This window comes from Misgurnus anguillicaudatus, chromosome 20 (genome assembly GCF_027580225.2).
Source record: "Misgurnus anguillicaudatus chromosome 20, ASM2758022v2, whole genome shotgun sequence".
Classification (NCBI taxonomy): domain Eukaryota; kingdom Metazoa; phylum Chordata; class Actinopteri; order Cypriniformes; family Cobitidae; genus Misgurnus; species Misgurnus anguillicaudatus.
The window spans coordinates 17,668,732-17,696,355 of NC_073356.2; the positions used below are offsets into that span (position 1 = coordinate 17,668,732).

Here is a 27,624-nt window from a genome sequence, read left to right on the forward strand (position 1 = left end):
TCTCAAGTGATAATAACTACATATCAATCACCATGAAAAAATACACAGCAATACTTTTTAGCAAATCACACATGCTGCCTTCTATCTGATCTTGGTGTTACCTGTTTGAGATCTATTCTTTGTTAAACACGCAACATTAACAGTTTACCTTTCCATCGTGTTGCCGTGGTGACAAGCTCATTTGGTTACACTTTATTTTACGGCGTCACTGTTACCGTGTAATTATATATTTAAGTACTAAGTAATAATCATCAACAACATGTACTTACTATAGGGTTGGGGTTATAGGATTAGGGTTTGGTTTAGGATAAGTTGCATGTAATTATGCATAATTAACTGTTATTACTATAATAATTACATGTAACATGTGTAACAAAGACACCGTAAAATAAAGTGTTACCGCTCATTTTTCACAAATTCATGTCGCAGCACTGCAGACTAGGAACATCTATTGGACTTTAATTGTATTGCATCAAATGAGTCAATATGGACCAAAATCCCAACTCAAACACAATATTTAATTTACTTATAAGCTGCTTGGTTGGCCATATCTGGCCTGCAGGTCATAGTTTGCCCAGCCCTGCAGTAAAACACAGCCCTGCTAAAATGCATTTGCGCTCATTGGTGCCCCCTGCAGCTGGTGGTGACCTAATGGTCTTCCATATGAGACACATAACAAAGTTCAGAATTGCAGTGTTACAACTAAACAAGACTTAGCAAAGTTAGAGAGTGAGAGCAGGGTTTAAATAGTTTAGATGATGTGTGGCAGTAATCAGTGTGGTGCAAAGGGTTCTAGGTGATGGAGTCCTAAGGGTGATGTGTTGTGAAGACCCTCGTGGCCAGTAGAAGGAGCCACTGGGGTGACCGTAACAATTGTAGACTCATTTCAGACAGTATATTTAATATTCATGTTTAGACAGTGATAAAGACTCGTAAATGAATTTTAAAGAACTTTGTCTTTATTATAATGTAGTGAGACTATGAACTCTAAGGGGTGGTTTCCCGGACAGAGATTAGCATAAACCAGGACTAGGCCTTAGTTTAATTAGGAAATATAACTAGTTTTAACAAACATGCCCTACTAAAAACATTACTGGCTTGCATTTTGAGAAACAACAAAGGGCACTAATGTATTATAAGATATGTCAGTGCAAGTTGTTTTCAGTTTGGACAGCTCTTATATTTATTTTAGTCTAGGACTAGTCTAATCCCTGTCCGCCCCTTTATCAAGTATGTGTTTAATGTTATTTTTCTAGTTAAATCATTTTGGTTTTTAATGCACTTGATAATTTGATAATAGAGAATGAACTTTATACAGAGAGTAAGAACAGGACATGCCATTTCACCCGTCTTTCCTCGATTCCATCTTAGGAGGGTGGAGCTAAGAAAAGTAAACAAGGATGCACAAATAAGAAAGAAGCACCCCTGAGAACAGGACGGCTGGTCAGGTCTGCAGTTTTTACATAGTTTAAAAAGTTAACAAGATGCAGATGTGCACAGCAAAATCAGCAGTGTTAAATCAACACTGCTGGTGTTTATATGAGTAACACCAGACCTGGTGGTCCCCATATATACACCAGCAGTGTTGATTTAACACTGATGTGTGTTTTGTGATTTAAAAATCTTTGTAATCACATTATTAACAGTTAGCATTCCTAAAAACAAGCAATATTTGAAGAGTTTCGTTGCAAAACGAGATAAATCCATTTTTTAACATTTTTGTGAAAACATGTTTATTATTATGTTATCATGTTATTATTTTGTTTTATGGTGCTACTTAGCTGTATTTTTTAAGTTATGAAGGTTTAAATCAAAACAAACCAACTGCATTTGAATTGAAATTAATTTGAATGCACAACCAAAAAAAACGAGTTTTCTGAAAAATTAAAAAATTGGTGGTTATCTCTTTTTGCAACCAAACTCTTCATTTATTTTTATTCATTTTCGTATTGCAGTTTAAATGCTATTGTTAAATTTCATGCATCATTAATGGTTGAGCAATCAATGCAATACATTTAACAGCACATTTTCCTAAAAATGTACTTGGCAGAGCAAGTTTGAAGCATGCCATGGTATGTGTTATGTTTATATGCATGCACAATAAAAAAATGTTTGCATGTATTTTGATACAGACTAGATTAGCAGATCTCAGATTACTTTGGGAAAGCATTAACAATGAAAAATACTTGACAATTTATGTATCCAGCGCAGTGGAAAACAAATAGGATGATATGAACATTGCACACCAGCACCGTTTACTTTTTATATTTCATTCACTTTTCTTATTTAAGATAGAAACAGTTTGACATATTTTTCCTACTGTGTGCTTCTGGTATAGCCAACTGGATAATAATTTGAAGGTTTATGTGGAAACATGTCTTTGATACTTCCAAAGTAAAGATTCACATGGCTCACTGACTCCCTTAAGGTTGTTTCATAACGTTTTATTTTATATTTGAACATTCCTTGATGACATCAGTGATAATTTTCTTTTTTTGGCAGAACCAAACTTCCTGCGTCAGTAGGAAAATACTGTCAGTAGAAATCCAAGTAATTTTTATGTCATCAAGACATTTACTGAAAGTGGTCATGTCAACCACAATGACAGTAAATCTTGTTACCTGCATGTTTGTTGTGTTTGCAAAGGTCATTGATTATTTGTATCTATGACGTTAACAGACCAATTTAGAAAGGGTAACGGGGCATGTGTTTGTTTCACATCTCGTTCCTGTCTCATAATTACTTATCAATGGTTTTAAAGGCTATTGACTATACTGCTACCAATGACAAACACTAACAAAAATGAAACGATGTTTAACAGCTTTTCAAAGCACAATATCTTAAGCAATGACATTTAGGTATCTGCAGACAATTATTTTTATGTTGTTACTACAACAATCTGCAGTACTGGGCTATTACAGGAAGGTGATATCACAGTCCCTTCGATGCCTATCTATATTAAGCATGCACAAGAACATGAAGTATACGAGAGACATAGAAACAGGAATTTACCTTTTACTGAGGCCTAACAATAGCTTGTTTTGCCGTCAAAGTTTCACAAACCACAGAGTTTCGATTCTTTATTTAAAACATTGTTAACATGCACAAGTTTACGACATGTCATATGGCTCTGGGTATAATATTCATTTTGTTAATTTTGATAATCTTTATTTTACGGTGTCTTTGTTACACATGCTACATGTAATAACTATTATAGTAATAACAGTTAATTATGCATAATTACATGCATCTAACCCTAAACCAAACCCTAATCCTAACCCCAACCCTATAAGTACATGTTGTTAATGATTATTACTTAGTAATTAAATGTATAATTAAATTGTAACAGTGATGCCGTAAAATAAAGTGTGACCAAATTTTAATGGTATATACAGTAAATATTATTAGGCAGATATTATAGATTGGGTTACGATGCTAGAAAGCTTCCATTCGTGAACAGCTACTACTAATAAGATTTTTAATTTGTTATGCCAGTTCTTTACACTATAATAAGGTTAATAGACTAAATGGTGCTTAGGGGAACCCAAAAGCACATTTATTTTTTAAAGAGGTAGGCAAAAGGAAAGTATTACTGAACTTTTCAATATTTTTCATTAAAACAGATAATAATTCCAGAAACTTAAGACCATGTTTAAAGTCTCTGTCATCGGCAGGACAAAAACACTTTTGATAAATGGACACCAAAATCTCAGATGATAAAGAGAGAACAGATTGCTGGCTTGAACCGATTTCCACCTGCCTGCCATAAACTACTAACTACTGAACCTTTCATCAGTCACCATGCATACGTGACTGCAGTGACGAATTCTATTCACAAGCTTATTCTTATATAATTGTTGTCCTAAAGTTCAAATAATAAAAATAACTGCTTGAAGAACAATAGGGTCCTTGGTTCTCGGGCCCTAATTATTAACTACCCTAATGTTGTTGCAAATATGTGTTATTTTTTACCCTGTCATACCATATCAATACACTGTAAAATCACTTACATTTTTAAGTTTAATCAACAACATGATCTCACAAAGTTCCGTGGCATAGTCACGGAATTTTGTGCTCATTTTTCCGTGGCATTCTCACGGATCTCCGCATTTTTCCGTGGCCCTGCTACGGACTGCCTTTTTCGTGGGATTCTCACGGATTGGTTACTCAACAGCTTTTTCCTATTTTCAAACCATTTTCGCTTCGGTTTAGGGTTAGATTTGGTGTTTGCGTTAGTATGTCACTTTAACTATTGGTTTATACTATTTTTTCTGATTTATTCTTTAATATTTTCTAAACTTTAAACAATTGTCGCCTGGCGTTGGGGTTAGAGTTGAGTTTGGGTAGAGATGTAATTTCATGTAAATCTAACCCTAAACCAAAGCGAAAATGGTAAGAAAATAGGACAAAACAGTTGAGTAACCAATCCGTGAGAATGCCACGAAAAAGGCAGTCCATAGCAGGGCCACGGAAAAATGCGGAGATCCGTGAGAATGCCACGGAAAAATTAGCACAAAATTCCGTGACTATGCCACGGAAATTTGTGAGATCAGGTTGTTAATCAACTTGAATTTACAATGAATTTCAATATTCTTGACTAGTGAGGAGTTGCTATAAATTATAAAAAATCTAGTTGAATTTGCTTAAGTTATTTTAACTTTATTTTTATAGATGATAGCAACTCCTCACTAGTCAAGAAGGTTAAAATTAACTGTAATTTTAAATTAATTAAACTTAAAAATAAAAGTGCAACAAGCAGTGTATGTAAAAAAAATAAAGGCACCAAGAAAAAAAATGTGTTTTATATCAAGTTTTGTAAAGCTAAATAATAGCTTCGTGTATTAAAAAAAAAAAGTCATTATATTCCCTGACAATCTGGTAGTTGAAATAAAGTAAAAAATCTGATAATCCATGATCTTAAAATATATATAGTGCATGTGTCAGATGGTTGACTTTTAGTATATTTTTATAATAATCTTTTTTTGTACTTCTGTATCTCAGATCCCTGGTCAAAAAAAAAATGTGTACACAAGAATAAACAATGACAGAAATGCAATTTTTGGATAAACTACTCCATTTGCTTTTAAAAGCATTACTTATAGTAACACATTCAATATTTACAGTACATTGGACTTCCTTCTTGACTAATTTAATTTTAAAGAATTATCTGCTTTGGAAAAAACCTCAGTCTGAGTCTGAGGCTCCAATGGCATCATCTTTTTATTTTATGCTGTAACTAGACTCTCAAAATGCCTAAAAATATCTCTGGTGTAATAATGCCTCTAACTAATTCCTCAAAAATAGTTTCAAACAGAAACATTTTGTTTTTTAAACTGTCTGAAGATGCTGTTACTTGCACACACAGTTTAATTAGCTATGACATCTATAGCAGGGGATTCGTAATGGTCTGCCATCTTCTTTTTCCATGCAAAGACAAGATTTATTTTCTGTTTCCGACATGGACAGAGACCCAGACACATCTGGAACACATCTGCTTTTTCAAACAGAAGGGGAAGTGTTTAAATGTGCCATGTCAAAGCATACTCCTCCTCCGTGCATGCTCTCTGTCCTCTATACAAGACAATTATATCACCTACATGCACTGTAGATATGAAGTTAAAACAATTTGGTTTTGGAAGTCAATGTAACCTATGCTATTTTATGTTTTGACTGGTGATAAGTTGACATAACTTACACTGAAAAAAGATATTCATTCAATTTACTCATTTTTGTTTTAAGGCAAGTGGTCGCAATCAATTTATTTAAGCTACATTTTTAAAAAAAAATGAGAAAAACAAAACAAAAAACTTTTGTTTAAATTAAGCTTAAATAAATTGATTGCATCCACTTACCTTAAATAAATTGAATAAATTGAATAAATCATTTTTTTTCAGTGTAAAAACAAGTAAAAAATTGTTTAACTCAATTTAAGAAGTTAAAGTTACACAAAATTATTTGTTGATTTGACAAAACTGATTTATTTTCTATTATCCAATGCATATCCACATAAAAGACCTCTATTTACACAACTTTAACGTTCGCAAAAGCCATTAATCCTGCCTGCTGCTTCTGTATTATTTACAATAACATATACAGTACTGTGCAAAAGTCTCAGGCCACCATGCTACCATTAGATTTGATGTTTTTGCAATTGTATAGTGATCGTATATAATTATTTCTCAGTCTCTTTATTAGAATACAACCAAACAACACAGGAAATGTGTATGTAGTATTAAAAACAGTATAAACGTATAAGCTGAAGTTTATTTAGGGTAAACTCCCCTTTAACTTGAGCAATAGCAGGCAGCTGCAGGATCTCTTAAACCTAAAAGAAATTAAATCCTAATTTCTACTTCTAATTGAGTGACTTCAGGACTTCAGTCTCCTCAAAAAAGCTCAAGATGTGTTTCGTGCCAAGAGAGGTCACACTAAATACTGACTGATGCCAAGACATTTAGTTCTGAAAATTGTTTTGTTTTTAATTTTGTGTACATATTTCCTGTATTTTCTCTTTGTATCTTAAAAAGAGTGAAAAATAAATATGGAAGTTGGTGATGGTGGCCTATGACATTTTCACAGTACTAAGTTTACAATAATATTATTTTGCAACACATTTAGATTGCATTCAACATTTAGAAGCATTTTATTATGTTTAATAACGTTTATAACAGCATTATTTAATGATTTGCATTATGTCAAAGGAACCTGCCAGCAATTTGCGTATAATGCAAATGTCAGGATAATTAGGCCATGCCATGGTTCAGTTTAACTGGAGCATTTTGTCAATGTTTACTCCATACACACATAGAAAATATGCTCATATGAGCATCTCTAAACATCATCTTTTAGCATTTATAAACATTTCATTACCTAAAGTACATTGACTTACAGTGACTTGTATTTCCTGAAGAGATTTTGTGAGCTGTGAACTGTCACTCATTACATACATGAGTTTTCTTCAGTAAACTCAAGCATCTTATGTTTTTAGGTATACACTTGGCCAAAACAGTCTGCAGTCAAATTTTATATTTAGTGTTGCACATAGATGTTTATGGCTCTCTGAGTGGGTGAAAGTCTGCTGTGTAAGCTCTTCTTGTATAATGTCTATAAACAATATTCAATTAATGGAAACAAAGTTGGGGAGGGAACTAGACACAGACCTGTGATATGATAAGATATGAAATAGCTTAGCATTGCTCTTGCTCTCTTTAAAATGTTTGCTTATAGTATTTAACAATAATTATATAATATAATATACTATACTACATACTAATAGTGTTTTTCATGTGGGTAGATAGTTCAAACAACCTTTAAAAAAGAGTTCGTCCAACTAAATGGAAGTAGGGGTTTTGTAAGAGAGATCTTGTCATTACAAAATAAAAGTATGTGAAGCAACCATTATTCATGCCATGGTATTTCAGTATCCCAACCGGTTTAGACAGCTGTACAAGAAGCAAAATTACATTAAACACAGCCTCTGTTCCCGTTCACGCAGACTCTTGTGTGTGTTTTCATAATCTCATTGAGGAAAGGCTTGAAGCACCACATACTGCTTCTGGTGTTTTGCTTGATCCTGGGACCTGCCGGATCATTACACAGATGTTAGCGATTGTACCACAACAGAGGAGAAGACGTTATTATCTACCATTTCTGTCTCATGTGAAAGAAACCTGCCTTTAGGGTTCAGCTTTAGTTACAGACTGTTTAAAAACAAAGATCAGGAGTAGCTTCACAAGTCTTTGGTAATATTTCATGTGATATTGTTTTGAGGGCCTAATTCAACCTTGAGAATGTATCATGTTTGTTACTATTACATTGCTTTATTTTGGTGTACTTTACAAAACAAAAAAAGGCATTTGAAACATCTCCCTTTCCGTGTTCTTTGGTAATTATATGTGCATTAAGGTTCCTTTGATCTGCACCTTTTATCTTCTTTTCACCTTTACATTGTGTGTTCTACATGCTATACATTTGATCCTGTTAACTGATATGTCCATTTAAGGTAATTTACTGATGATCTGAACATGAGATTGGCAGCAATCTAATCTTCACAGTCAGAAGAGGAAGAACATAGTAATGAGTTTCACACTACGACTACATACCTATTCTCATGAAATGCGTATAAATAGCACGCTGTTGAAAAGTCATGCAATATACGTCACAGTCCAATTTTGCGTGCATATGATACGCCAGTCTTTCCATTCACTTAAAGGAATAGTCTACTCATTTTCAATATTAAAATATGTTATTACCTTAACTAAGAATAGTTGATACATCCCTCTATCATCTGTGTGCGTGCACGTAAGCGCTGGAGCACGCTGCGACACTTCGATAGCATTTAGCTTAGCCCCATTCATTCAATGGTACCATTTAGAGATAAAGTTAGAAGTGACCAAACACATCAATGTTTTTCCTATTTAAGACGAGTAGTTATACGAGCAAATTTGGTGGTACAAAATAAAACGTAGCGCTTTTCTAAGCGGATTTAAAAGAGGAGCTACATTTTATGGCGTAATAGCACTTTTGGGAGTACTTCGACTCGGCGCAGTAACACCCTCCCTCTCCCATTATGAGAGTGAGAAGGGGAGCGGACTTTTCAGGCGAGTCGAAGTACTCCCAAAAGTGCTATTACGCCATAAAATATAGTTTCTCTTTTAAATCCGCTTAGAAAAGCGCTACGTTTTATTTTGTACCACCAAACTTGCTCGTATAACTACTCGTCTTAAATAGGAAAAACTTTGATGTGTTTGGTCACTTCTAACTTTATCTCTGATTGGTACCATTGAATGAATGGGGCTAAGCTAAATGCTATCGACGCGTCGCAGCGCGCTCCAGCGCTTACGTGCACGGACACAGATGATAGAGGGATGAATCAACAAATCTTAGTTAAGGTAATAACATAGTTTAATATTGAAAATGAGTAGACTATTCCTTTAATACTACACATCTTTTGTGTTGTTTTATGTATTGTTTTTCTTTCTTTGTCTTCTATTTTTTTAAATCATTGTTGCTTGAAATTTGGGTTAGATTTGGGATTTGGGTTAGACTAATACACTCTAAAAATGGTTGGGTTATTTTTTGACTCATAATGGGTAAATATTGGACAGAATACTCCGATGGGTTAAAATTGATCGAATGCTGGGTTGTTTTAACCCAACTGTTGGGTTATTATAATCCATGTTTGCATAACAACAACCCAACATTGTGTCATTTTTAACCCAGCATGTGTTCTGTCCAATATTTACCCGTTATGGGTCAAGAATAACCCAGCCATTTTAGAGTATACATTAAATGACACAAAAATGTATGTGGTATTAATTGAACAGGAAGGATTGACGTATCATATGCAAAATTGGTTGACATTCATGTTGTTACACTTAAACATGTTGTTATCTTTCAACATTAGTACGTGCACAATGAACAAAGATGGACAATTGGCATTAAGTTGTTCAACATTAACCCTCAATTGGTCCTTAGGGTCTATATGACCCAAACAACATTTCATTAGTTAAAAAAAGGTTTCTTTCATCTCAGAAATATAACATTTTGTGACTTTTCCCTAAATAATCTATCTATACATTCACAAAAAACTATGAACCCAATTGAAAATGAATGGAAAATGCAAAAAAAAATTCCATTTGTCAAAAAATATAAAAAAACAGCATTAATCTTATAATTTTGATACAGAAATGAAGGCCTGGTACTTGTGCACAAATGCAATGCAAAAAACACATTCTTATACACACACACACACACACACACACACACACACACACGCACACACACACACACACACACACACACACACACACACACGTATGACTGCTACAGAGAGCATTTGTATAGAATTTGGCAAATAAAATCACAAATGCAGAAAAAAGATATAAAGGGGTGTGATCTAATGCACGCACATGTACACTCACACACTTACATTCAGTCAAATTTCTGTGACATTTCAAAATGCATCAAAAACTACAAAAATATACTATTTGAAATAATATTTATTTTGAATGTCCTTTCCAATGTTTATATAAACATAAATTCACAAAATGTATCACTAAAGTAGTGATGTGAGCAGTTGCCCATATCCAGTAAAATGAATGGGTCTCTATGGGCATTTGCTGGTCGAAATGATTTAATTCCTAAATTGTAATTCTTTTATGTTTTTTTTCTTCTAAACAACAGATGGCCGAATTCAACACATAACATCTAGATCAATATCTAAAAACAATTTAAATCAAAATTAGATAATAATTTATGTGAATTTTTTTAAAAATAAAAATTAGATATTTTTGTCAGGCAAGCTAATGATTTAGTTGAGTTATTTAGTGGTAAATGGGTACAAAAGTACTTCAAATTTCTCAAAACACAGCTTTATTGTATAGATGAGAAGTAAACAAAAAGATATATTATTTGTATTATTGAAAATGTATATTTTTCATTTATGCTTTCAATGTTGGGGTCATATAGGCTGCGTCCGAAAACTTAGGCAGTGACTTGTTGCCTTGCTGCCTCATGAGTCAATGACTTCGGAGGCATGAAGGCAGCTAAGAGAAACGCTTTCGGACACACCTCAAAGGCAGCGTGTTTGAAATATAAACAGAGAGCGCCTTTCTGATAACTAATCACTTGAAAACAACAATACTAATTTCTCGCTAAAAATGCAATTAAAAGGTGTAAAAAGTGAAAATCTACCGTTATTTAAACTAAATTTGTGCTCCAGCCGCTTTCTTGGCCACCATTTTATTTTTTTTAACTTGACCAGTCTCAACCAATCACATTCCCCATGCGCGCACACGCATAGAATTGTAAGACAAGATCTCAGGAGTCAGGAAGTAAACCTAACATTGGACATGCCATCAGACATGTCTTGATACCTTTCTGCCTTAGAAAGCTGCCACAGAAGGTAGCAATTTAGAGTTTTCGGACGCAGCTATAGACCCCAAGGGCCAGTATAAAAACAAACGGTGCTAGCACCAAAAGTAGTTCTTTGCTCGTAATCATAGAAGAACCATTTTTAGTGCCATATAGCACCGGCGAAGCACCTGTGCAGAACCATATAGTGCTATGTAGAACCATATGTGGTGCTATATGGCCCCCATATGGTTCTACACAGGTGCAACACAGGTGCTTCACCGATGCTACATGACACTAAAAACGGTTCTTCTATGATTACGAGCAAAGAACCACTTTTGGTGCTATATAGCACCGTTTGTTTTTAGAGTGTTAACGGGAAACGAGGGTAATTTGAGGGTTAATAAATGCTAAAAAAACGATTTTGTCATTGTTTATGTTAACAAATGCTAACAAATATAACCTTATTGTCAAGTGTTGCATTCATCGCATGTGTGCATATGTGCACCACATGATATGCGCTTGACATGCTTTCATAAAACACTATCATATATCACAAGCCACAGAAAATGCTAAATCTCACTCCATAAAGTACAATCTGATTAAACAGCGTAAGGTTATTTTTAGGTGCGGTTTATTACGATTAGTATGCATCTCTGTGTGAGAAAGCTTTTCATAAAACAAGCTAAGCAAAAGCGTTTGTCGTAAGCTTGGATCTTGTTGATGTTGCGGAAACCAGGAGGAACCACTTGGGGAATTATCCAGAAATTTACTCAAATTTCTTTAAACTAGCGAAATGCTCATTTATAATATCACATTATGTTAGACTGAAATTTTGTGAAACAATGGGGGCTCTTTTGTATGAGATATTTCTGTTGCGTTGTTTTCCGTTATACCTCAACTACACTTTGCATTTTAATGCTTGTGTGCATTTCTGTGTGCAATGTCATATTTGTTCAACTTCAGTTAATAAATACAATTAAAGATGGTGCTAAATAGCACTATATGTGGTTCATTGGCTCGTAATAAAGCAGTGATGTAATCCTTAAGTCTCTTAACACAGGCCTTTGTTTCGGTTCTTTTCATGGTGCTTATAAATATCTCTCATTAACACACCATATGGTTACTATTAGGCTGCTGAAAGCCCTGTATGGGAACAATAACATGAACTAGACACAGCGATGAGAGTTTGTGTTGCTGTTTGTATAGATAGGGGGTCAGTGTGTTTCTCAATCGTGTTGAGTATAACTAAGATGTTTCGAGTGATAAACGAATTAAAAACAAAAATAAAGTGCAAAATGAAATATTTATTGAAACTGAAAGACAATTTTATCAGGCCTTTCATAAGTGTTACTGACAAGTTTAAATAAAACAGTGGCTTATGGTAAAGACATAAATTACCAAATGCTGACACATTAGCACATCTACAAATATCAATAATACTGCAGGGTATAAATACAGATATTGCAATCTATACTTGTTGCTGCCCAATCCAGATGTTTTAGTTTGAGAGTTTTTATATGGAAGAGAAAACCAAATTTCCTGAAATTCTAAAAGACTGACTTCCATTAAATTATAAGGAATGTCTCGGTCATTTTCATCATAAGATTAAATAAAAGAAATAAGAAAATATATTTTGCCTATAAACAAACAAATCAATTTAAAGACAATTATGATTTTTTTTGCCATTGTAATATCACATATTGTCAATTTGTGAATTCTAATATACTACCATAATTTATTACTGCTTTATTAAAATAAGGGGGAAATGTATTACAGTAACATTTACTGTATTATATTACTATGAAAACTGTATTAATGCATCTGGAAGCATTGCAGTAATGAGAATTTGGCAGGAAACATACTATGCCAAGAAATAAATGTCACAATGCACAGCAAAACTCTGTACATGTACGTTTTTCTGGTGAACCGTTAACAGAACATGGTTTCATAAGACAACCCAACGGCTCAAAAGTATTATTCATTCATACCATGTGCTGGTGTAGATTCAAAGTCTATGGTCATGTGCTAGCATTCATCTATATCCATATGACTGTGGTCGGGTATCACGTAGATAGACTTGCTCTTCTTCTTGCGGTCTTTGGGGTTTTGTGGCTCAGGTATTGATGCTAAAGACATATAAGCAGCTATGCTACTCCTTACTCCATAGCTCATCATGTTATCTTTGTTGTCCACAACATCCAACTCATTTGGGTTCAGTAACTCGGACCTGTTTATAGGGAGACATATATATATCAGTTACACATCAAATAAAAAACAGGGCTACACATAAAGAAGCTCTAATGCAGCCACAGCGGGTAGAGGAAATGTGGAGACAGAAATTTGTGTACCTGTTTACTTTCTTCCAATCCATTTTACTGCGCATCACCACAGGCGGGGCGTTTTGGGTTGAACTCGGGGCAGGGACTGATAAAGCCAGACATGGAGCGCTAAGCACACAACATATGCCGTCTGAAGAGTCTGAAGAAAAACTACATGGCAGCAATAATGCATCGCACCCGTTTTTAGCTTACATCTACAAAGTACATTCCAGGCACAACATGAGTTTGTATTTAGATAAAACGTTATGACTCGAGGAAGAACAGACTAATTATAACATTTTCTTAAAAGTCAACTGCTGTAAAATTTGTAAGTTTTATATTTTAAAATATCTATTTCAGTTACTTAAGTAAAGAAAAAAGTCTAGAACATTTTGAGCATTATAGACGGTTTTATATGCACGTTGCCATGGTTACAGGCCTAGCCTGAACGTAACTTCCAGTCTGTGTTTATTTATCAGTCTGGCTAATGGCTAAACTGACCTCTTGAACAAATACCTTCTCGAAAATAAAAATGTTTTGGTTGCCTAAAAACGAGCATGAATCAACGCTGTTTGGCAACCAGGCAAGCCATCTGTAGCTAACATTGTTAATTTTACACTGTATACTAATGTTAGTTCATTGCAATAGTTGATACATTTATCCATTATTTGAACTAAAGTAATTTATTTATTTATTTATTTTGCATTGTTTTTGATTTTTTGTGGAAGTTTTACGGAATTTAACTTTGAGCCTGTTTTTTATGTGGTTGCATACTTAACTTAGTGACTTGTTGTCCCTATGTGGGGTAAGTTGTCAAAATTTATAAAAACAAATAATTAATGAAACAGCAAAAATGTAATAGGTGATAAGCAGTGGCGGCCGTTGACTTCTTTTTCACAACATGTATTTAGCCCATCATGTGTTTGGCCCGTAATGTTAACCATGTACATCATGCGTCTTGCCAAAATAAGTGCCTGCTGCACACGCGTCTAAAGGATTTATGATAAAAGAGATGCTCGTGTTTGCCAGATACTCACATAATCTCATGTGTAATCAGAGTTTACTGTTAAGGGAGTGTCTTGCGTGTTTTTTGTGAACGTGAACGTCTCTTCATAAACCCTTTCCACGCATGTGCAGCAGGCACGTATTTTGACATGACACGTAATGCACATGATTTACATAACGCACCGAACACATATTTTAAAATGACGAGTAACACACATGACACTCCGAACACATATTTTGAATTTGCGCCGCTCGGAAGAGAAGTCACCGGCCGCCACTAGAAATAAGTATCTATATTGTCCAAAGAATATATGTTAAAAATCTATACAGTTACAACATCTAGTTCTCTCACCAGAGTAGTGATTGATCATGTCCTCCAGACACTGAAAGGTAAGGCCTGGCGAAATGTAAAACCAGCTGTTACTCAGGCGAAATATTTTATAGTGCTTGATGCTCCTGTGTCGCACAGATAGAGAATACACACCTGGAAAAAATAAATAGTTTAAAAATCTTGTCATTTATGCTTTGATTGAGACTAGTATCCTTAAAATGATTGAAAAGAATTTTGAAATCTGTTCTGAATATACAGATTTGGACCATATTGACAGAACCCAGCAAGCAATAGCCGTCATTTCACCATCTATGGATGGACCTGATATAGTCAAAAACCAGAATAAAAATGTTTTTGTCAAAATAACTTGTGAAATGTATGATATTCCATCATGTAAGCACAGTCAACAATGATTACAGGGTGTTTGGTTTCATTAATTTATTTATTTTTATTTCACGAGTTTGCATTAGCATGTAATCAATAGGAAATGAGATATTTCACATATTTGGTGTGCTGTCAGAGAGGAGGGCTCTAAGTTTGAAATTTTTGGCCGAATCTAACTGGGATAGATGAACTAGCTGCACTGCAAAAAAATATTTTCAAGAAAAAAATCTTAGTATTTTTGTTTTGTTTTCAGTAAAAATCTAAAAAAATTTAAATTAAGATTCTTTTTCTTGATGAGCAAAACGACCCAAGAAAATAAGTCTAATTTTTAGACCAAAAAAATCTGCCAATGGGTTAAACAAATTTTTCTTGAATTTTTCTTGAATTTAGTGTTTAAGAAAAATGTTCAAGATTTTTTTGCTTACCCCGTTGCAGTGTTAATTTCGTTGACGAAGACGATGACGAAAAATATTCGTCAACGAACCTTTTTCACGGACGAAAACTAAATAAAAACTAAATAAAATCATATATGATGACAAAGACTGTAACGAAATATAACTGACACTTTAGTCAACGAATAAAAATAAGACGAAAATGTTAGGGAGGGACGAATGGAGAAGAGATCCAATCAGAGATACTCATTTTGTGGGACAGTTGGGAAGAAATCCAATCAGAGCGAATCTTTGAGGGTAGGTTGATCTATGCAGCAGCAGGTAGCAGAGGCATTTTAAAAAGCCGCGGCAAAGTTCGTTTTCACAACAGGTTGTTTACATTATATTTAGTTGTACAGTCTTAGTTACCCAGCTTTGGCTGATTTCAGTTGACTTCGCTCGTTTTGCGGTGCACCCGGTCCGAAGACATGTCTCATTAACAACAAAAATGTCAGAGCTAGCGTCTAATCTGGTCACACTACAAATATGACAAGCCGACAGCCTGTAAAGACGACTCATCCAGAAATACATGCGAAGGTAAGCATACACGCTAAGGTTATTTTATCAGATAAACCACCGTGTTTTCGCTAAACTTGGTATAACATAGAAACGAAAGGAATACACATCTGAACTGTATTGATTGTATTGGGTTGTCTGAATTAATACTAAGTATAAATATTCAGTGTCCTCAAATTGAATGAAATGTGTTACGTTACTATTATAGTAGATGTTGTGGTTTAACATGATTGGACAAAGTGCGTGCGTAAGTGCGTGTGTGTGTCTCTGTCTGTGTGTCTGCGTGCATGTGTGTCTGTGTGTGCATGTCATTTAGGGACAATGCATATCTTTTTCAGGGACCATGTATATTTTTAGGTAGAGCGGGCCTTATGCTTATTTTATGTGAAGCCACGGTCAGTTTTTTTGACATTAAGAATAGAATAAAATAAAATACGTGTTTTCTATAACAACCATTAAATCTGTGTCTGTATTGCATATTCAAACCTTAATACCATTCCATAACAGACTAAAAAACTTAAGACTAGACTAAAACTCTTATGATATTTCGTAGACTAAAACTAGACTAAGACTAAAAGATTTCAGATGACTAAAATAAGACTAAAACTAAATGGTGTGTTATTCAAAAGACTAAGACTAAATCAGAATTTGCTGCTAAAATTAACACTGCCCCATTGGCAGATTTTTTTTTCTTGTTTTATGCACAAAATCACTTAAAATTGATATTTTTGGTCTAAAAACTAGACTTATTTTCTTGGGTCATCTTGCTAATCAAGAAAAAGCATCCTAAATGTAAGAATTTTAAGATATTTTTACTGAAAACAAGACAAAAATACAAATTTTTCTCATGAATTGTATTTCTTGCAGTGTGAGAGTGAGGTAATGGGGTGGAGGAGGGATGGTTATATATAGACACATCTTCGTGCTGATTGGGTGGATTACATGACAATGCTCCTTCCGAACTTTGGTAAATTAAGTTCATTCATGTTTGGGCTATGGTTAGAGGTCTTATTCAATTTTCACTGATAGCCCAAATTTTGCTTTGTTTTAGCCTAGACGCCTGGGCTGTGTTAGGACGGCTATTAGACATCTTTAAAATGCAAATTCGCTTGCTGGGTCAGTTCTAAATGTAGATTTAAAAATGGTACTAAAGAAGTACTTACCTCTCTCTTTTGGATTTTCTCTTACGAGAAAAGACCCGACACTATTACCGGGCAGTAACAAAAGCTCTTCTGCCTTCTGCCTCCCAACGCCCTCAAACAGCCATCTTTAAAAACACGTCATATTTGTGTCAAAGGGGAAATGCTGTTAACATCTAAAAATATACTGCAGAAACTAAAAGCGTTAAAAGCGCAATGCAATTTCACTTCCATCAAGTTTCCATCTTTTCTTAAGTTTTCGCTTTGCATGAACTCACTTTATGCAGTGTAATCTCAGACAAACAATTCACACTTACCCGTGATATACTTTAGCCACATGATTATTTGGAATGTAGTTCACGGTTCCTGTTTGAAGGGAACGAACTTTCCACCAGCAACCATCTCTGTAAGCCATGCATGTTTTATCGTATTAATTAATATACATATTTATATAAACCAAGAATTTTACTATCTGATGATGCATTTTGCATTTATAATCACTTTGTGTTATAAAGCACAACACATCGCATTTGATTTTTCTCTTACTTACTCAGAAAGACCCTTGAGTCTGTCCCCAATTTTAAAGATGGGCTCGCTGATGTCCCGACACGGATAGTCAGAAAGGACCACAAGGCTGTCACAGTCTACAAATGTAAATTATAAATGTTAAAAACTTACAGTACGCAAAAACTAACATACATGGAGTCATACAATGAATATTTCTCTAGGTTAGTTAATGTTTTTGCAAAGAAACATCCCCCACAGCCCTTTTGCAATAATGTTATTGACCAAGAAAAAAAAACCTGAAGTGTTGTTGACTTTAAACCATATTGAAATATATCTTTCCTTTGTGACAACAAGCCCCGGACCAGTACATTTCATTCATTTCATTAATTTTATTAAAAATGCATATCTTACCTCTAAACATAGTGTCAAAGCTGTTAGGCTCTGTATTTTCTTTTTCTTGTCTTTTCATTGCATTCCCCATGATGGCCGTTCAGAGCTCACAGCCCTGTACTGTAGATGCTGAAATTGTAAATTCATACAAATCATTTGCATTTGGTTTCCAAGCGGCTAGCAACCAATGCAGTTGGCGTTAAAATTCAGCAACTTCCCTTCCAAAAGTATAATACACAACAACTAGAACAGGGAAGCTGCGGGGAGCCAGCGTTTACCACTGTTTCCACTCGCCGTATGTAAATATAGCTCACAATCAGCCTTAAACTTATTTACACGGCATGCAACGTAACAGGTTAAAGTATGGCAATTTAAACCATCGCAGCACAAAAGCTTTATTGCGCCGTCCATGTGTCTACTAAAAATAAAGTTTGACATTTTGGTATTTGCTGGGATACAATAAAAAATCTATCAAGCCATGAGCAGGGAGATGTTTATGAAAATAAGTAACTTTAAACAGACATCCCCTGAACAATATTCTAACACAAAACATTTTTATTCAGTAAAACACCCCATAAATGTCAACACAAGACACATAAATCAGTTTTTTTACCTCTCAGCCTAAGTAGTTACATATCCACTCTCCCTTCCAGAAGGCAAAGCTTCATTTCTGGTTGGCTGCTCGCAATGAAGTTGAAGCAGGTGATTCAGAGTTAAGATACTGGCCAGGTTTAGACCCGTGGCCAGCGGTGTTGCCTTGTAAGTGGCCTGCAATGCACTGCAAGCTTATCTGAACTGAACACTGGTCTGCAAATAACAGCGCATAGCCACAGACTTCCTCTGGTGAAATGAGGAAGAGTTTCCTAACAGTGTTTCCTTAATTCCCACAATATGCACCAATAGAAATTCTTTAGAATCGATTTGTTACAAAAACAACAATTGATATAGTCGTCAAGATACGTTTACTTTCAGATGTATGTTTATTTCGATTAACTTATTGTTGCCACCCGTAGCGTCATTGAGTATTGTGCAACTTCCTGTATTTGGTACTGGAGGGTGTCATTGCGTTTATGCTTCTGTATTGCCAAGAATAACTATGACTTTCATGTCCACTTGAAACAAATGTTTAAGGATGGGACATTTTAATTTTCTTTGTTATTTAGAATTTCATGACATTAAGCACAAACGTACGCTTGTCCATGCATGAGATGTCTAAAAACATCTGAATGTGAATGCTACTTCTGCAATTGAAAAGGTTAACACATATGTGTTAGACAGACTTTTTTCGAATGTTGGGGTTTAACTTTATAGATGTCTAGAGATCAGGGAGATTACTTTATTTTAATGTTTATAACTGTGGTTGTTCATATAATTGGCAAAACAATGTGACATTTTTTAATGTAGAGTCTCAAATTGTCTACCACCATGTCAACAAATGACCTTGTTTGGTTTAAAAGATTATCATTTTTCCTAATTTAATAACAGGATACCTGTGATCAATGGAATGACATTTCTGTAAAGCCGCCTTGAAATGATGAAAATACGTATAATACAAATGTTAGAAGCTCTTGTCAAATGTTTTCAATACTGAAACGATGCTTCTATAACCTGTTAAATAGCATTCATGGTAAAAAAAAGTTTTTTGCTACAAGTTTACAGAAAAGTCTCATGAGATGATTCAGATGAATTAGATTAGTTATCACGCTGCCGGTCACCCTGTTTCCTGTGCAATTTAACAGCTTTCAATTTAACAGAGTCATAGGCGCTGTGTTTCCATATCTGTTAAATGTGCACATGAGCTCTGTTCCACTGCCTAAAGGGTTAACAGGCCTAAAATGATAAGATCATAATGATTAGATTAAACAACTGACATAAATGTGTGCGAGTCTTTGATAGCTGAGAAAAATTCTAAATTCAGAGTTTTGTTTTGTTTTTAACCACTTGTGAAACTAACTAACTCGTAAAAAACGTAACCAATAAATGGTATTTTGCTACTCTTTGTGTGCACAAATACACACTTCATTTTTAAGTGAAATGACTAACAATTTGAAAAATACATTTGGTAGGGCTAAATAAAACTACAGGTAGAGTAAAAAATCATTTTTTCCCTGTAAATGTAAATGACAAAAATTTATATTTGTAACAGTTTTCAAGTTAAGTATACATTTCCATGAAAGGAAAAAACGTTATCATTATGATGTACAAGTACATTTCACAGCAGTTCATAATAATAGACAAAATAGACCCTTTTTGCTTGAGCGATCATATTGGCGTAGACATAATTATTTTGGTTTAAGTGTGAGAACAGTGGTGTCAAAACATCAGCAGCAAACCAAACTTTACAGGAAATGTCACACTAACCCAAGTAAAGCATCACCACATTAAAACACATAAAGCATGTTGAGGGGATATTTAAAGGGGAAAAATAATGAAAGATTATTTGCATAAATAGTTTTTTAAATGTGTTTATAACTCATTTGCACTGAGGTCACGTGTGTTTCAATGGAAAATAGATCTTACATGATTAGATGGTTAAAGGGGACATATCATGAAAATCTGACCTTTTCCCTGTTTAAGTGCTATAATTGGGTCCCCAGTGCTTCTATCAACCTAGAAAATGTGGGAAAAAACAACTCAGTAACTTAGTTTTGGTAAACCATTCTCTGCAAGCATGTGAAAAAATAGGTCATTGAAATTTTGCTCCCCTGTGATGTCAGAAGGGGATAATACCACCCTTTAATCTACACTATCTCTGCCATTTTGTGCAGAGATTAGCTCATTTGCATTTAAAAGGACACATCCAAAACACCACATTTTTGCCCATAAATTATCTATATGGTATTTTGAGCTAAAAGTTCACATACGCACTCTATTTGACATCTTAAAAAAGTCTTGTAAAATGTCCCCTTTAAGTTCTGTCTCTGTATTTCTAATGCTCTGATAAAACATTATAATTGGATAAGCTGAAACAAAGGAATACAACACTCAGCTCTATCATCACATGAAGACATTAAATTTCTTCATTAATTTAAACTGCACAGAACATTCACTACATTATGTTTCTTAATATGATAATTGAATCCTAAAGAAGGATCCCCCTTTAGCGCTTTTTGTTGAGAAAAAATATCTGAAGGCTTTATTTTGACTTACATGTATATGCCTTTTTCGTTTAAAATCATTTGCCTTTGCATTAAAAAAAACTGCCTGTAAAAGTCATCAATTGCATTTTATCTGCTCGTTTCTTATTTACTTGATTTAGAGCCAAAAGCTACACATCAAAATATGCCAAAACCAACAAGCATGACACTATTTCTTTCTTCTTCATGCCATTCCAGCATCTATGGCTATATTCATGGTGAGAACTGGTTAATCTATACACAAATTGGTCCATAAACCGGTTGGGGGGGGGGCAATTTGGTATCTTCAATTCAGATAGCCCACTGAGACACTGTGCTGCCCCGACTCCGTTTAGTAAAATTTGTAGGATCATGATATTTTGGTTTGCATACCATTGCATGAATGACTGCCTGACACACAATATATTATATTTATGATAACAATCAAATTATTAATTAGTTAGAAACTAGTTGCTGTCAATACAGGTGCCGTCAGTTGTCTTCTTATGAATGACTTGTTTGTCAATGTATGGGTGTTGCTAATGCCAAGTAGTCCCTTCTTTACTGGTTGCATATGTCAGATTTTTGCATGACTCAATGCTCCCTTGTATAAGTAATTTTAGTATTTCCAAAAATACAATATACAGTGGTTTATTTATATTTGGTATTTTATTTTAAAATACATTTTGATGTATCTTTGCCCAACCCTGTTCACATCATTAACCAATTTTGTAAGATCACAATAATTCCACTTAAACTAAAAGTGTGACTTATTTGAAGATATGAATAAAAAATAAATGACATCTAATAGGCAAACCTCAAACCTGACATGTAAATGTGTGCCTATCTATGTCTATGGGGCCTACTTTGCAGAAAACCCCCAAAGTCTTCCCCTGATGTGTGGTGTCCCCCAAGGCTCTATTTTGGCCCCTTTATTGTTTTCTTTATACGTGCTTCCTTTAGCCTCTATTTTTGAAAAGCATGCATTGTACCATCACTGCTATGCGGATTACACTCAGCTTTAAATGCTGTAGACTCCCTGAGTGTTTGTCTTTCTGACATCAAAGCCTGGATGTCCTTGAATTTTTTCAATCTAATTAAGAGTAAAACAGAGATCATTGTGTTCGGCTCTCCTGAAGTCCCAAATATTTATTTGGGAAATGTTGGTGTTTTATCCTCTTCAGTTAAAACAGGTGTTAAAAACTTGGGCCATTTTTTTTGATAGTGCACTTGTTAGCTAAAGTAAAGACATTTCTTTCTTTTAAGCACTTGATATTTGCAATTCATGCTTTTATTTTTTCTAGAATTGATTACTTTAGTTCTCTGTATTTAGGAATAAATAGTTCTTTAATATCTAGATTACAAATGGTCCAAAATGTGGCTGCACATCTTTTAACCGGTGTTCGTAAATACGAACATATTTCTCCTGTACTAATGTCTTTACATTGGCTTTCAGTACATTTTAGAATTGATTTTAAAGTGCTTATGCTTGTTTTTAAATCTTTAAATGACCTCGCTCCCCTTTACCTCCCAGATCTGTTGTGTGAACATCGTCCAGAAAGAACTCTTAGGTCTGCCAACCAGAGTCTGCTAACTGTTAACTATGACTTATGATGTTTGTTTGGTTTGCATACATGTTTCTATAAGTCCTCTATATCATTGTACATCGGTCAACTATAGTTGTTTTTAATTGTGCTTTATAAATAAATCGAGACAGAGACTGAAATAATAATACAGACTCCTCTACATGCCTATAAGCTAAATTGCAACTGGTTATTTTCATGTCCGGTGGGGTATAATGGCATTGGTAAATGGTCCTCATAGCAGATATGGGCCTCTCACTGTGACCACAATGCATGCACTTCAATGGAAACTCTGACATAGGACGCGGTGATTACGTCACAGTGCAATTTAGAAATTGTGGGTAAAACATCACACCAAACAGTTAGATGGCACTTATTAAAGACGGCAGCGCTGAAGAACAAACTTATGGGAGATTTCAGTCTTAGCCAGGTCTAATGACTCAAAGCTGTTTGAAGCGATACACTGCCTCAGGCCAAAAAAAAAAAACTATGGACATGATTTATTGAAGCCGTGTTCAAAGACCTTAAAATGACAAAGCCATGTTTTTTACATTTATTTGGTTAAATATAGAATTAAAATATTAAAGACTTTAGGGTTATCTACTTTGTGTGTATAATTAGTAGAACAGTTATTCATAAGACAAACATACTGCCATGATCCTGTCAGCCTTTTATGTATTTTCCCTTGTTTCATGTGACAGGATCATGGCTGCACTTATTGTTGTCTTGTTTTTGTGTAGAGAGTCGTGTGGCCTGTGTTTTTTTTGCCTCGTGCTCTCCTGTCTTCAGTCTTGAACCTGCCCCCTTGTTTCTTTGTTAATTATTCATTATTAGTTAACGCCCTTCACCTATGTGTCCTCGTTCCCCAGTTTAGTTCTCCCCTATTTAATGCCCTGTGTCTATTGTCTTGTGCTGCTGGATTATTGTTGATCTTCTGATGACGTTGTGTGTTCCTGTCTCGTCTCGTCTTGTCCTGCGGCCCCGCTAAGTGTACGTCACGTTATATTATTTGATTATTGTCTTTGTTTGCCCCCTCGAGGGTGTTTTTGTTATATAATAAAAGTCTTTTTGGTTGAGGGCTGTCTGCACTTAGGTTCTGTCTCCCCCATACATGACACATACAAGGCCTGCTTCTTGAATATGAAACTACAATCCCACAAACCACTTGCAGGTAATTATACTTATTATAAATGACCTCTGTAATTAAGAAATAAATATGCTTCTGTTGTAATTTTAAAGAAGTATTTCAATAAAATGGCATTCCGAACTCAAATATTCTCTTGTCAAAACATTTCAATTATATTAAATATTCAGTTCACTCTATTATGTTGAATTTAAAAAATAATTCATTTGTGTTCAGGCAGTTAACTTGACATGCTTCCGTTGGACAAAATGTTACAAAATAAACATATCTTTCCTATATTTACTATCAGTAACGTGCTAGTCCTAAACTTAAGTAAGACCTTCACACTTTATGGTAATCCCCCAAACCTCCACATTACAGAATTATATATACAATAACATGTCTCCATTTTTATCTTGCTTAAAAACATACAGTTTAGCACTTAATTTCAACATAATTTTCAACAACTATGTCTTTATCCAGTTATGAGAGCAAAGCATGCTGGGAAATCAATTCTTATATGATCTTATGCCCAATCCCAACTGTAAAATCTTGCATCACTACATCCTTAAGATTTTCAGATAAACTCTCTAGTGACGTATGCAGGGGCTCACAAGTCTTGTCTTGTGACACCTTGTAACGTTTGATATACTGTCAGAAAAAAATGGTAAAAAATGGTCCCTAGGTGTCACCCTTTCACAAAGTACACCCTTGGACCTGCATATTAGCACCTCAAAAATACATATTGGAATCAATTTTGTATACCAAAATTGTACATATTGGATCAATTTTCCACCACAGTGACTATGGATAATTTTCTGACAATTTTTTCTTGCAGTGTACTCCACAAAACAGCAACTGCACTATACTGAAGTCAGAACTTACTTTTTAAATATACGTACCTTTATAATTTGTTTTAAACAGGCCATCTATTGATATGTATACATACAGTGGCAAAAATTGTGTGTGAACCTTTTGGAATTCCATGTTTTTCTGAATAAATTTGTTATAAAATGTGATCTGATCTTCATCTTAGCAAGGGTATTGACAAACATAACGTGTCTAAAAATAATTAAACAAAACAATTCTGATCTTCATGTCTTTATTAAACAAATTCATTCATAATTCAAAACGGGAGTGAAAAAGTAAGTGAACCCTTAGAATGAATAATTGGTTGACCCCCTCTTGGCAGCAATAATCTCAACCAGACACTTCCTGTAGCTGTGGATCAGACCTGCACATCATTGAGGAGGAATGTTAGCCCATTCTTCCTGGCAGAACTGCTTTAGTTGGACGTCTTATGTGTATGGCCCTCTTCATTTCAATCCATAGGATCTCTATTGGGTTGAGGTCTGGGCTCTAACTTACTTAGGCTACTCCAAATGGTGGATTTTATTTTTCTGAAGCCATTCTGTTGTGGACTTACTCTGGTGTTTTGGGTCATTGTTCTGTTGCATCACCCACCTTCCACACAGTTTTAGCTGACTTACAGATATTCTGACATTATTCTGAAGAATTGTCTGATATTGACTTTGGAAATCATCTTCCCCTCAATGATTGCAAGCCAGCCAGGCCCTGATGCAACAAAGCAGGCCCAAATCATGATGTTGTTTCCTACACCATAGTAGTTGTTACAGCCACTGCCATAACAAAAAGAGGGATGACACGAAGGCTCATTTAAATTAGGGGAATTTATTAAAACAATATCAAAAATAATAACAATGTAGGAGAAATTAGTCAGGAACAAAAATTGGGGAAACACGCACGAGCAAATCCGTGTCCGGACGGCCGCTCAACCACCGCCTCCGGAATGTGAGATCTGAGGTCGTTATATAGCACTTCTGATGGCCCACAGGTGTACCCAATCTGGTTAAACAGAAACAAAAAAACACATTCCTGCCCCCTAGAGGGCAGACAACTACATGCATACACATTACATGTAACAGTAGTTCATCTTAGTTTCACAAAACATTTAGCCAATACTCTGGTGGAGTGCTCTTTTGCAAACTTCAGACGTGCAGTAATGTTCTTTTTAGTAAGCAGTGGCTTCCTTAGTGGTGTACTGCCATACCCTGCATGCTCAGTGTTTTATGTATTGTAGACTCATGAACAGAGAGATGCCTTAAAATCTTTGGCTGTCGTCCAGAGTTGTTTCTTTACCTCATTGATGAGTCTTCATTGTGCACTTGACTGGGAGCCCACCTCTTGGTAGAGTAGCAACAGTCCCAAAGCGTCTCCATTTGTAAATCCCTTGCCTTACTGTGGACTGGTGAATTTCTAAAGTCTTTGAAATAACTTTGTAACTCTTTCCAGCTTTATGTAAAGCAAAAATTCTTGATTGTAGCTCATCTGAAAGCTCTTTTTGGCGAGGCAGGCATGGCTCACATAAGTGTGTTCTTCTTGTGCAGAGCAAACTCCAAATGTTTGAGAGGTCTTTTTCAGTCAAAGTAGCTGTAGTCCACACCTTCAAACGTATTGTCTTACCAGACTCCAGGTATGCTAAAACTTGACTCCAATAGCTTTTTTGACATTAGCTCAACTCAAGGCTTCACATACTTTTTCCACAAGCACTATGAGGTTTTTTGGTTGTTCTCAAAAAAAGACATCAAAAATCAGATTTTTTTGTGTTATTATTTTTAGACACATTATGTTTTTGTCAATACCCTTGACTTAGATGAAGATCAGATCATATTCTATGACAAATGTATTTAGAAAACTATGAGATTCCAAAAGGTTGACATACTTTTTCTTGCCATTGTATCTATGAGGCCATCTGTGTGCCCACCTTTTTTCAGCTTGCAATGTTACATGCAACTGCCTTCAAAACAGTTTAAATCCCATAACAACCCATCAGATTTGTATGGCTCATTACACTCTTTTAATCTGCTCTATGAGTAGAATATTTACCCACTGAAAACACCTGCACACTACAGTGCATTTTCCCAGTAAACAGAGGATTTGTGTTCAACCCCATGAAGCAGCACACCTTGATTTGTGAGATATGCCCTAAGGTAAGAGAATAAGGCTTAGAGAGTGAAAGACGACATGAAAAATAATAAAATAACTTTTGCGTCTTGTGCACCATATTCAAGATATTCTTTCCATATAATGGCCAGCAGCAACATCACCCTGTAGCTCAAGACATCTTGCCCAATGAAGTAGGGTTGAGCCTGGTCAGTACTTGGATGGGAAACCTCCTGGGAAAACCAGCCCTGCGTTCCAGTTAATTTTTTATGACCTTCCCTCGCTAACTTCCCTCAGTCTCGTTCACTCGGATGTACGTCATTGCTTACGTTGCCCACTACTGCTGAAACACTTGAAGTAGGTTCAAATGGATCGCCCTAAGCCCTTGATCACATGGAAAGTGGAGACGCCCCCTCCATGTGCAAAGTGCGAGTTGCTGAAGTGACGTCACAACCGTGATGCATTGTGGGATATGGAGCTGCCTGAAGTGTACATATGAAGTAGACTCACTCCCTCAGTCAAAATCGAGGGAGCGAGGGTCTGTCCATACAAACTTCCCTCATCCACTTGACAAAGTGGAACAAACTTCAAAATGGCAATTTTACAATTTAAAATATTACTAATCACCTACAAAGCCTTAAATGGCATAGCGCCCTCGTATATTAAAGAACTACTATCAGAATACAATCCACCACGTAGACTGCGCTCACAAAATTCTGGTCACTTAATTATTTAATTACTTAATTAGAATATCAAAAGTGTCGAAAGGTGGTAGATCCTTTTCCTACTTGGCCCCTAAGCTCTGGAATGATTTACCAAATAATGTTTGAGTATCAGACACAGTCGATCAATTTAAATTTAAACTTAAGACATTCTTCTTTAACAAAGCATTCACATAAAATATGTCCAGTAAATGTACTTTTCCCGCAGTAGTTAGTTTGTCTAGAACAAAGCACTCAC

At 35.2% G+C, this 27,624-nt stretch overlaps 1 protein-coding gene across 1 annotated transcript; it reads right to left on the minus strand.

The window, feature by feature from the left end:
- Positions 1-12,141: 12,141 nt before the first annotated feature.
- sla1a (Src like adaptor 1a) lies at positions 12,142-18,846 on the minus strand. Its single transcript, XM_055220645.2, has 8 exons — positions 18,492-18,846; positions 17,900-18,007; positions 17,532-17,625; positions 17,299-17,385; positions 17,006-17,109; positions 14,533-14,664; positions 13,206-13,335; positions 12,142-13,084 (listed from the first exon to the last, which is right to left on the minus strand). The coding sequence occupies exons 2-8, from the start codon at positions 17,967-17,969 to the stop codon at positions 12,883-12,885; spliced, it is 819 nt and encodes a 272-aa protein (XP_055076620.1). The 5' UTR covers positions 17,970-18,007; positions 18,492-18,846; the 3' UTR covers positions 12,142-12,882.
- Between the last annotated feature and the right edge of the window lie 8,778 nt (positions 18,847-27,624).